Source organism: Nylanderia fulva, unplaced genomic scaffold (genome assembly GCF_048542155.1).
Source record: "Nylanderia fulva isolate GAGA-0341 unplaced genomic scaffold, ASM4854215v1 Scaffold4, whole genome shotgun sequence".
Classification (NCBI taxonomy): Eukaryota; Metazoa; Arthropoda; class Insecta; order Hymenoptera; family Formicidae; genus Nylanderia; species Nylanderia fulva.
The window spans coordinates 5,490,554-5,503,450 of record NW_028190476.1 but is presented as its reverse complement, the minus strand read 5'-3'; the positions used below and the strand labels follow the sequence as shown (position 1 = coordinate 5,503,450).

The following is a 12,897-nucleotide window of genomic DNA, read 5'->3' as shown; positions in this document are numbered from 1 at the left end:
AAAAATTTCACTCACCGATACGATGCATAGCAGCAAAGTTGTAACCTGTAAAATGGAAATTATTATAGTAAAGTTTAAAATAAAATTAATACGTACAATCAAAAAATAAAATTATTACACTATATATATTACAAAATAATGGTATAATAAAATAAATAACAAAATAATATTTACCATATCGCTGCTCCAACATTGCCCGAAGCCTCCCCGGGCCTCCTCTTCCTCCTCTTCCCCCTCTCATAGAAACTTCGAAACACTTGCACTCGCGTTACTTTTTTTCGTTCGCGACGTGCGGCGACGCTCGGGGATTTTAATTATTACAATCTTCGACACGTTTCGGTAAAACGCGAGAACGCGGGAGCTTATTCGCGCGCGAATAAAACCGATGCTCCATTCTCGCGTCGCCGCTTTTTCAAGGCCCTTATCGAACGATGATGGCGACTTTCCCCGCGACGCACTTTGAAGTCGCCGATATTCCCAAATTGGCCACTACACACTTCACTTTATTCAATATTTCACTATTCCGAGAATCCGGCACTTCGCGAAACAAGGATATCGTTTTTCGAACACTATATATATACACTCGCGATCGCGTATTTTGACAATATCCGATTGATATATGTATTTCTCGCTCTTCGCTAGATATTTTCGACTCGAAGATTCACGACACAGTTCTAAAGAGTAACGTACGATATTAAAGTATAAGAGCGACATGGTGGTGCAACATGGCGGCGCGACAAGATGTCCTTTGTCGTAGAGCGAAGTATAATCGATACGATTTTGACGAAAATTACGAGCTTTATCCATCGCGGAACGATACTTGGACACGATAATCCAAAACTACGACCGGAAACGCGTGATGGCCCGCTTAAAATACGATCGACAACGCCGAGAAACTCGGAGAATTCACGTCGAAAGCCCCACGACAATTTTCGATCCGCCTGGTAGACTCGACTGGGCCCAGCTTCTCCACTTCGCTCGAGCGGGAACGCTGGGAACTGTGACGTCACGTGACGAATTTCAAGCTAGACGAGCTTCATGATTCATGGCCGACGAGATCAATTTCGATCGCGACTATATCAGCACGTACGACGCGATCGAGTAATTAACGATGTATAAATATACTATAATTAATACACTCACGCGTGCTTTCGCGGATAGAACCGGCGATGAAATAAACGCACGAACGTTGATTGCGGACGATCGTGAACGCACGGGAGTCTCGGGCCAGTCTCGGGCCATACAACGCCAACGCCAAGTCGCGGAGGACGTCCGAACACCGCGCGAGCTCGCCGAGTTCTATCCCCTCCGACTGTTCACGACTTGGCGCGTTGTACGTCCTGAGACTGGTACGGACTAGTTGGTACCGGTGCGGTTTCGCAAGTTCGCGTTTAACGTTCGTGCGTTTATAGAGCAACTGTGGGTAACAAGCATTTTAGATAGTACATTCGATAGCTTCCATATTTATTTACCTAGGCAGAAGCGTTCGACCAATAAGGACGAAGAGATCCTCGTACGGAATAGATTTACGAACAGAGTAAGTGTAGAGTGCTGCACTCCGGCGGCGCGCTTTCGATCCAAGTACAGAATTTGATCGAGCAATCGAAAACTGAGGATCTGTGTCCTGATTGGTCGAGCGCTTTACTTTAGGTATAGGTAAATGTGTATTACGAACACTAAAAAAAATCTAGAATGCTGTCTTCTATAGTGTACTTTCGGTTGTCGTTCCCGCGTTCATCGCCGATCCAGTCCGCGAAAGTACGAGTATTAATTATAATGTGAGTATTAATTATAGTGTCTTTATGTCGTAATTATGTAAATCCGATCGCGTCCCGTGTAGCGATACCGTAATTTCGCGATCGCACGCGCGAAGTCAATCTCGTCGTGTCGGCCACGAATCTCTTCTTGCTTGAAGTTCGCTCGCGTCTCTAGCGTGACGTCACAGCTCCCAGCGTTCCCGCTTGAACGTAGTGGAAGTTGCTCCCAAGCGAGTCTAATAGGCGGATCGCGAAAATTAGCGGGCGTTTTCGACGCGAATTTCCGGAGTTTTTTTATATTGTCGGTCGTATTCTGAGCGGGCCATCGCGCGTTTCCGCTCGTAGTTTCGGATTATCGTGTCCAAGTATCGTTCCGCGATGGACAAAGTTCGTAATTTTCGTCAAAATCGTATCGACTATGCTTCATTATACGACAAAGATCGCGTCGCCATGTTGCTCTTATTATAGTTTAATTTTGTACGTTACTCTTTAAAACTTTGTCGTGAATCTTCGAGTCGAAAATATCTAGCGAAGAGCGAGAAATACATATATCAATCGGATATTGTCAAAATACGCGATCGCGAGTGTATATATATAGTGTTCGAAAAACGATATCCTTGTTTCGCGAAGTGCCGGATTCTCGGAATAGTGAAATATTGAATAAAGTGAAGTGTGTAGTGGCCAATTTGGGAATATCGGCGACTTCAAAGTGCGTCGCGGGGAAAGTCGCCATCATCGTTCGATAAGGCCCTTCGATAAGGGCCTTGAAAAAGCGGCGACGCGAGAATGGAGCATCGGTTTTATTCGCGCGCGAATAAGCTCCCGCGTTCTCGCGTTTTACCGAAACGTGTCGAAGATTGTAATAATTAAAATCCCCGAGCGTCGCCGCAAGTCGCGAACGAAAACAAGTAACGCGAGTGCAATTATTTCGAAGCTTCTACGAGAGGAGGAGGAGGCCCAGGGTGGCATCGGGCAACGGCGGAAGAACTACATGGTAAAAAAAAATAAGTTATTTATTATATATTTTATTACACGCGGAGAGAATTTTCCCTGAAAATTATGATAATCATAGGATAATATATGATATTGGAAGAATTTTATAAGAATGTCTCTGATTAATATTTACCACAATAAAACATATATTAATATACACATCAATATACAATTTTACTATATGTACATATAGTAAAATTAATCGAATATATTTTATATGTTATAGTAGATATTATTATGGTAGATATTAATATTTTTTTATTGTGTAAATTTTAATAAAAAAACTAATAAAATTCTTCCAAAACCATTGTCTCATAATTATATCATAATTTTCAGGGTAAATGCAAGAGAAGAAAATTCTCTCTGTGTACTATTATTTATTTTATTATACCATTATTTATTGATTATTCTTTATTTAAGTTTAATCAAATAACGTAAACGTAATATCGAGAATTTCGGATATCGAGCGATTATCATACACCCACTGAAAAAATTTGTTAACTTGACTAAACCTTTCAACTAAATACTATTTTGTTAATTCAACATATAAAAATATTTAAATTAAATATATTAAAATTATATAATTTTTATAATATATTTAATTTAAAATAAAATGTATATTTGACTTAAATTCTAATATATGTTCGATTAACAAAATAGTAATTTAGTTAAAAAGTTTGGACAAATTAACAAATTTTTTTTCAGTGCACAATATATCGTCATGAAATATATGAATTTTTCAAAATCTGGAAGATGGCCTCATACATATCATACATTTATCCGAAGTATTCTTTATAATTTTCTCGTTGGTCGTTAATTTTTCTCAAGCGCGATAAAAAATTTACGTCGAATAATTTGCGGGAGTGTTGCGTCAAATTAATATTATTATTAAAAGTCAATCGTTCGCGGATGCCAAAATAAGAAACGCGATTGTATACATATTAATTTTATAATTAATTTATATTATATAAAATAAATTTATATTATATACACTAAATTAATTTTTAATTATATAATATTATAAATTATATAATACTACAAATTATATAATATTAAATAAATTAATTTTATAAAATTTTATTTAAAAATTTATAATTTTCCAATAGTATAAATTAATAAAATAATCCACAATTTTGGCGGCCAATAAGCCCTCTCGTTATTCGCGCAAGCTCGGTTTACATCGACGAAGAAATTAAAGCGTTTCCCGCGCGAGGCTCGCCGTCAATGACAAAGCTCTCGCCTTAACCGCGATAGAGACACGCGGCTGCTCCAGCCGGATTCTCGTGGGCGAATGCGGGTCTAAACTGCGATCCCGCAGTGTACATAGGGGCGGTTTGGCATGCGGCGATGCGCGACAATACTACAACGACCGTGTGTTTGTCGATTGTCACCGGGGGGATCGAGAGGTAAACACAATTTTGCCCCACTACCTTAATCATCGCTCGTCGTGCGTATGAGTCCGTGCGTGCGTGGAGGACCAATATACATACATATATATCCCAGCATTCGTATACACTTTAGCTATTATTATAACAAGCGCGAAATCACAAGAAAATTTGACTTTTATTTTACAAGCGATAGGATAGATATTTATCGACTATTTAGTCGCAGATAGATAAATTGTACTATTGATTTGACGAACTATAAATATTAATTGACTTGAATTGATGGTATACCTAGATGAAGTATTACGTCGCATCATGGACGTCCGCAGAATTAATTCCAGAAGAGAGCATAATTAATTTTTTTGTTTTTTAATTTTTGTCCTTTCTTAATTTAAAAAAAGTTTTTTATTTTGTTTCGTTTTTATTTTTTTATATTAAATATCCAAATAAATTGTAGTGTTTCTTCAAAAAGAGAGTAACATTTTTAGAGCTTAATTTTTTTATTGGTTTCAAGGGGGAGGGGGCAAATGCCTCCTCTTGCTTCCCTCTGCGGACACTCATGCATTGCATACACGGAGAAAATTTTCTCTTAGAATTTACCCTGAAAAAATCAAGATAATCATGGGACAATATGGTATTGGAAGAAGTATTGGAAATTTTACTACGTACATAGTAAAATTAATACAACATATTTTATATCTTATTGTTATTGATAGTTATTTACTATATGTATACATATATGGTCCCAAGATTACCATTATTTTCAGGGTAAATTTTAAGAGAAAATTCTCTCTGTGTACAAATACTTACATTACGTACATTAATCATCTTTATATATTTTATTATTATTAAGTATCACATATATGGATATCAAAATTAAATCAAAGTGCCACAAAATTATAATCATGTGTTTTTAATTGTATATTTTGTATTATTTTGCGCAGGACCGAGATGCTGGCAGATAAAACATCTTCCTACTCCAATATGAAGGAACTCGCCGAATGGAATACAACGATATAGAACGAGATGCAAGCAGGACGCTCTTTCATCGAAAAAGTAGGATTTTATCTTATAAGCTTATAAAATGGAGAGGACTCCGAATAATGTTGCTTTCTGTATAACATGGCTGGCAATTAACATTAAAACTGCCCGAGCTGTGTGACAAATAATTATAAAACGAAAACGAAATATATCTTTATGAGAAAATATGACGTTATACAATGGCGCTTTTGACAACTGCCAAAAGTAATCTGCTCTAATATGCATCCGTTATTTTCTAATTTCATATTCGCTAACGAAATCGTGCGAAATTCGTATAAGTGCAGAGCGCTACGTAGAGATATGTAAAACAAAGAGATCCTATCTCGCGGAATGGAGAAAAGAAAAAAACGCGAAAAAGAGGAAACGGTGGAAAAAACGTAATAGGAATGATTTTGCGAAGGTAAAACGTCCGGTGTCAGCCAGTTCACCGGGACTGGTTAAACAGGTTATCAGTTTATAGCTGCCGTAAAGAGATTTTAAATTTCGCGGCATATGTGCCTGTGCATTCCACGCCGCGATACTCGTGTCTTCCTTTCCTTCGTTTTTCGGTCGTTTTGTCGAGTTCAGAGTCGACGGTCCTGCTAATGGAAGCGGTTTTTTCTATTTAGGGCGAGCTGTGCGATTTCTGCATAAAGCGCGTATATTCTCTCTCATAAGTATGAAGCATCCAGCAGACATCTTAATTTCTAATCGTATTCTTCCCGCGACTTCTACTTTATATACGACTCACTGAAATCTCGAGGTTTTATCTTTATATATAGCTGTAGCAATTAACTTCTACGGCCCTGATGCGACAGTAATATATATGTAAATGTCAATTGCTAATGTCATATAATTAAAATTAATCTGCAATCACGCGCAAAACGATTATATTCTTACATATTTATTGTAAGATCACTCAGATTCTTGATCAAGTTTTCAATAATATGTAACAAGTATAAGAAAATTTAGTTTTAGTCAAGTTATATATAATAAATTACTATTAAATTATTAAAAAAAGATATACTTACCGTGTAGAAAACACTAAATATATTTTCAGGATAAAAAGTCTCTCTCTTTCTATATTTTTATAGTGTATTTTTTAGTGCTTCGGAAAACTTCTGAAAAGAAAAATTGTATAATTGCAAATGTATACGCGCACGACTTTCTTGCTTGGTATTTGTTGATATAATGAAAAAAAGTCCGTTTGTAGTAGATATTTTATTTCCAACTTAGGAACTGAAATGCCCATATAATAAAAAATATTTATATCGTAATAATAATAATAATTATTATTATTATTAAAATGGGAAAACGCGCGAGGGTTATGCTAAAATCGTTCTACTAAATATATAAATTGAAATGAAAATTCGCAAGAACGAAAACAAATAGATTTTTCCTTTGATCATTCTCCAAGATTCTTTCACGATTCATCCATTTACTCATTCATTGACATATTTATCCCGTACACTCGCACACGTGCTACAAAAGGAGAGATTTTACAGAATAATCGCGGCAACAGAACATAAACGGAAAAAAACTATATAAAATCTTCCACATGGAATTTTGCACATTATTATTATTATTCTTTATTTTTTTCGATTCACGTCTACCTTCTTAGTTTCTCTAACTGTTAAAGGGCTCGTCAAAAGCATATACAAATGACCGTCGCCATTGTTCGTAATCGCTATCTAATCAGTTTTTTATGGCACGTATTCTCGTACACAAGCCCTTTTCCTTGCGGATATTCGACAATATCCGTTTTGCTATCCTTTTCGCCAGCGTTGCGTTTTGCTTCCTCGTCGCTGTACGAACATATATGTATATAACCCCGCGATATTACGCCGAGTCGCAACCATAACGAACTCGTATATATTCCACTTTACTCTCTCTTTTTTTTACACATACGCTAGAACCCGTGGAGTCCTTTTAGCTTCTTTTTGTTGTATACGATTATCAGACTTGGACGTGAAGATCTATTATATCTTAAGATTGTAGTTCTTTCGGGCGATCGCGCCAGAGATCCACTGGTACCCAACAACGCCCGTTAAAATTTTCGAAAAAGACTTACTAATAGAATTTTTCGTCGCATAGCACCATTTCGAAAAGTGACGCGACGCGACGATGAAGAGTCGCGACGCGCCCGGATCGCCGGAAGTCAAGCCGCGGTCTTACAAAAATAACAACAGTGGTAGCGTAGGTTTTTTTTTCGCGTCTCATCTTGTGCCCGATTCTTGCGCTCTGCAATCGATAATTCTTATATGTCTGACTCGTTGAATACCACTGGAAGAAAGGCTTGTTCTTAATCAGCCGCGGTTTCGCAATCGGCGCCGGAACGCCTCTCTTATCACGAAAGAACCATCCGAAAAAATGTGAACAACTCATAATTCTTGAAAGACATCAATATAGAAATCTGATTTTTTTTTCTTTACCAGAGAACGACCCGGAATGGACGTTTTTTTTCTTCCCTCTTGTACGTCTTAGGGTTACGAATGTTTTAACATTATTTTCATATTTATTTCTTTTGATCAGAGTATTCCTAGAACGAACATATTCTATCAATATGTCTACATTTAACATGGATATACCGTCGGTAAATTTTTTAAAATCTGTTTCCTCAAAGTATTGCGGTGGCCCGCGATGTCAGCAGCGACCGCGTAACAATCAGTCAATTGCTTTAGTTTTTTTTTTAGTTTCCATCAAAGTGAAATGAAGTGAAATAAACGGATACTACGTGCTCTTCCGCGCATATATTGATACACGATGTTGAAAAATAAAAGCTCTTCAAATGTTTCTGAGTGAAAAAAAAGCCCAAAATCGGAAATATATTCTCTGCAAAATATCGTTTTCGTTCTTCGTAAAGAAACAGCGACACGACAATCGTTGGCCACACGAGTAAGACAGCCTGTACATTTACTAAACTTAACTTCCTTACGTAATGTTGAAAGATAATGCAGGATTTATCTAGCTTAATGATTTACGTGATTATATACACTATATACATTTCGCTGCTATAACATTGCATGCGTGCGCTTATTAATCATTAGAAGTGACTACAGATCGGTGTATGCGATTGTGTGTGTTTACGTGTATGTTTGTACGAGTGCTTTTTTTATTAGAATGAAAATTGTCTAACTTATACATTACATAGGGTTTTCGCGAGCGTTACTACATAAGATTTACCATTATACAGTAAACAATTACACGTTCCGATGATCCGCCGGTTACAAATATTAGTTATTATTCTTCCACTTTTTCTATTTCTTCTTTGTTTCGAATCTTTATCACACAGTTTATTCAAAATAAATCATAATGAGCTTATAAAACGAAAATAAAAATTGAATGAAAATTGAACTCGAAATTAACGATAAGAATACATATGCATTTGTGTGTACGCTTTGAAAAAAGAAAGATAATTTTCAGGAAGAGTCTAACAAACAAAAAATATTTGGAAGCTCTAACGTGACACTTAAAACGCAATCTTCTAAATCAGAATTTGTTTGCCTTGCAATGCAATTAAGAAACTGAAAAACACGCGTAAACAATTTACATAAAATAAACATATAAAAATAACAATTTTCCATGGTAATACTCCATCGAATGTCTTCTTGAATAGTAATCTATTTTGACGCATTTTTTATCACAGGGTGTATCTTTTTTTTCTTAATATCAATAATCTTTCAAAATCTCGAGCGATAAAATGAACGAAAACTCTAACACATTACTGCAATTCGTCAAACGAATGCGCATAATCTAAATTACATAAATACTTGTAATCAATTACATAACCAAATCCGTCGATATTTCATTTTATCTTTGCACAAGACTCTGACGAGACTATTCTTGTTCCACCATAAATGAACACTGTGAATAATAACCGATTGTCTACTAATCGAATGAAAACAACATAACTGAATGATACTAGATAATCTCAATGTGCCGCAATTTATATTCACCCATACAATATGCGTTTCGTGCGCGGCATATACATGTATATTTTCGTTTATACATGTATATTTATACATTTATATTTTATATTTAAAACAAGTCCGACGGATCCATGTTTCTCTAGTAATCGAAGCATCCCTCGCTATGCCGGAAACCCTACATGTTGAGATCCCATTGTCTATTTAGACGTTGGAGCGGCCGGCTGCTGATACGGCGGCTGCCCCGTTATCCCCGTCAGTCTTGGTTGCGAGGAAACTAGTAATTCCTTGTAATACGCGCTAAATTCCGGCGGTAGAAACGACGTCGCGGCAGCGGTGGCCGTGGGCGGAATCGGTGGCGGGAACAAGCCGTTGTAAAACGCAGGGTAGTACATGGGGTCCAGCATCGGTATGAATTTGCCGGGTGCGTTTGGTAGTTGTGGCAACGGGTATGCGGCAGAATTGTTTTGTGGCACCGTCGGCACAAAACCCGATGGTATACTGGGTAAACTGTGTCGTCGGCCTGTCTCACTCTGCCTACATTCTTGCTGTTGTTGTTGTTGCGCCGTCAGGGACGACTTGTCGCTCTCGCTGATCCTACGATGATGCTGATGATCCCTGCTGGCCTGATGATCCGCGGCTGCTTTCCTCCTGTCAATGCTCATCTGTTGGTGCTGCATCGTCGTTGCCTGCATTCTGGGGTACGAATTTCCACTGTGATTCAAGTGATTCAAGTTGGGTACGTTTGGTATGACGGGATGACTCGGTTTCCTCGGCGTATACGGTGAAATTGGTTCGTTTCTCATCGTATACTTTCCATTCACTTGATGCTGTGGTTGTCTTCTCTGCGCGCTACTACTGATCGTCCCCATTGGATTACTTTTATTAGGTGGACTCGGTATTTGGACGTGAGACGGTGTATTTGGATGATGATTGTTTTTCTGTTTGGGATTTACGAGAGTAATCTCGAGGTTGTTCGAAGCGATGGTTCGACTATCAATTACGTTCTGATAGGTAGGAAAAGGTACTCGCTTCGAACAATCGGCGGAAGATCTGTCTAAAGTCGGTTTGTCCTTAGCCGCGGGTAAATTCCGCACTTCCAGATTTAACGGATTAGGCCTCGGCACTACAGGTACTCTGACTATTTCTAGACTGGGCCTGGGGAACGGCTTCTCGTTGGACTTTTGCGTAAGATCGAGAACACCCCCTTGTCCGATATCGTTGCTCATTTGCGAGCAATATTGCGAGCGTTGCTGCGGCGGTTGTTGATGCGGCGACTGTTGATGCGGATGCAACGAACGATGATATTTCGGAGAGACAAGAACATCTTTCGGATTCCCGTAAACCGTTCTCTCGTTATGCGTGAATATCGACCTCGACTGCGTCACCTTAGGCGGCAACAACCTGCCATTCGGAACGATTGGTTGTACGTAGCGATTGTTTGGCTGCGGAATCGTCGTCTGTCCGACGTTCGCGTTCGCATATAGTTGCAACAGCGCAGCATTGTTCGAACTACCGAGATTTATTATCCGACTGTTCATAACATTATTGTTGTTCATCATGCTATTATTATTATTATTGTGATGAGCCGGTTGTTGCTTGCCTATTGGGACTCGCGATTGATTATTCTGATGTTCCTGCGGCGACGGCAACATATGTCCTATGTCGGGTGTCACGGTGACGGATATTAATTTGGAAACAGAGTTGTTGGGCGCGGTCGGATACGGCGACATCGATGGTTGTCTCTCCTCGGTGGGCCTCGTGGCCGGAGGTGGCGTCTGTTGCAACGGCGTCTGTTGCGATGGCGCAGCGACGTTGCTCTGGATCACGCTCGGCCGCACATCCAGATCGACGGCGGTGACCTCGAGGCCGCCCTCGCGGAGTATCTCGAGCTTGCGTTTCTTGAAACTGGGAATGATTATCTTGTCCCGACTCGTGTCGCTCTCGTTCTCGAGGTCGATCACTTCGGGCGATCTGGAGACCGGCGGCATAATCGTCTTCTCGCCGCCGAACAGCGGTATATTCTCCTTTCCCTGCGCCAGCAGAGTCGTTTGCTTGGAATCCAATTTAATCTCCTTCATATCCTTCTCCGGCGGTGGTGTTAAGGTGACGACCGTCGACGCATTCGTCGCTACGCTGGTCACAGGCAAGCCCGGTGGCGAACACGATGGTGAAACTTGTTGGGATATCAAAGGACTGTTGAGCTGTCTCTCCAAGACGCTCTGATTATTACTGCTACCGTTCGTCGGCGTTGTGGAGGGTGTGCTGCTCGGGGTCGAAATAGACGTGTTGGAGGATGGCGGTGGACTTGGCAGTTGGCTAGTTTGCTGGCTGGAAGGTGTCGCGCTATTGGCGATTATTGTGTTCAGGGACTTTAGACGTTCCGGTTTCACTCGTACGCTACGCAACGAAGACGTCTTGCCCGACTCTGCTTTGGGTTTCTCGTTCGAGAGGAGAGTCTGAAAGCGAGGCATACACGGTATAAATCATCTGTGCCATATATAAGCTACATAGGAAATGTGATAGCATCTATTATATATATATATCTTGGTGTTAATTAATCCTTTTGTCAATGCAACATTTTCACCTTTCGATCGATATATGAATACTCGAGTGTATCAAAGTGTTTTTTAATCTTTTTTTTGACACATTACACTAACGACAATTTATAATACTTGCGAACATTTTTTATATTCTAGGTTTTTGAATAAAAGACTCGCGACACTCTGTTTCGGGCGGAGAAAAGTTCCGACACATTTTTAATATTTAAAATTCCTTCGAATATCATTGACAGACGGATTAAATTAAAGCCATTTACCGTCGTTGCTGTTGATATTATTGGCTGCAAGGGTGATAATGTGGTCGCGGAAATTGCTTCTATAGGCGGAGGTGTCTTTGATGGATACGAATCACTAGGCTCTTCCTTGACATCTGAATCCTCGAACCCGCTCATACTCTTGGTACGTCGTCCATGATTCAGTCTTACTTTTGTATCTTCGCCTCGCTGATACCTTTCGTAAGGTAATAACAATCTGAAAAAAATTCTCCGTTATCGTACAAGCACAAGCTTAAAAACATTGAAAATTGTTGGTACACAGAGAGAAATTTCTCTTAGAATTTACCCTGAAAATCATAGTAATCTAAGACAATATAATATCGAAAGAATTTTATAAGAGTTTCTCTTCTCTAATTAATATTTACCACAATAAAAATATGAATATCTATCACAATAAGATATAAAATATGTTTGATTAATTTTCCTATGTACATATTAATATTTTTTATTGTGGTAAATATTAATCAGAGAAACTCTTATAAGATTCTTCCAATACCATATTGTCCCACGGATGATTTTCAGGGTAAATTCTAAGAGAAAATTCTCTCCGTGTAGGAAGAGAAAAAATATGAACGAACAAAAATATCTGTGGGGAGAAAAAATGTAATAAGAAAATATATTGAATATTTCTCGGAATACGTTTTACCTTTCATAATGTCTACGTGTAATAGTCGCCGCGCTCGTAGAACCCGTATTACCGCCGATGTCGTCGTAGATGGTCTTCCAAAGACGGCCGGCGCTGACGGAATCGTAACCACCGAGCATTTGCACCTTCGTGTAGAACAGGAAGAGATCGACTGGGGATGAAAAGAAAGCGCGTTGTTAAAATCGTCGTCCGGAATCGTAACGGAGGGGGAGGGGGGGGGGGGAGAGTGCGAGATCGTGAGATTTCGAGTTTTTGCGAGAAGGAAACCCTCTGCTGTACGTTAGCTCTCTGCAGTCTGAACGGTCGAATCGCGCGTATTGAAATTCGAAACATT

At 39.1% G+C, this 12,897-nt stretch overlaps 1 protein-coding gene across 3 annotated transcripts in view; it reads right to left on the bottom strand.

Moving 5' to 3' along the window:
- Positions 1–6,361: 6,361 nt before the first annotated feature.
- The window catches only part of LOC114936201 (uncharacterized), a 150,742-nt gene continuing 144,206 nt past the window's right edge, over positions 6,362–12,897 (bottom strand). For all 3 annotated transcript variants that reach the window (XM_029309309.1, XM_029309310.1, XM_029309311.2), the window contains 3 exons: positions 12,564–12,714; positions 11,900–12,113; positions 6,362–11,540 (listed from right to left, as the gene is read on the bottom strand). In XM_029309309.1, the coding sequence (XP_029165142.1) occupies positions 9,282–11,540; positions 11,900–12,113; positions 12,564–12,714 (2,624 nt within the window). In that variant the 3' untranslated portion in view covers positions 6,362–9,281. The remainder of the gene's footprint in view (positions 11,541–11,899; positions 12,114–12,563; positions 12,715–12,897) is intronic.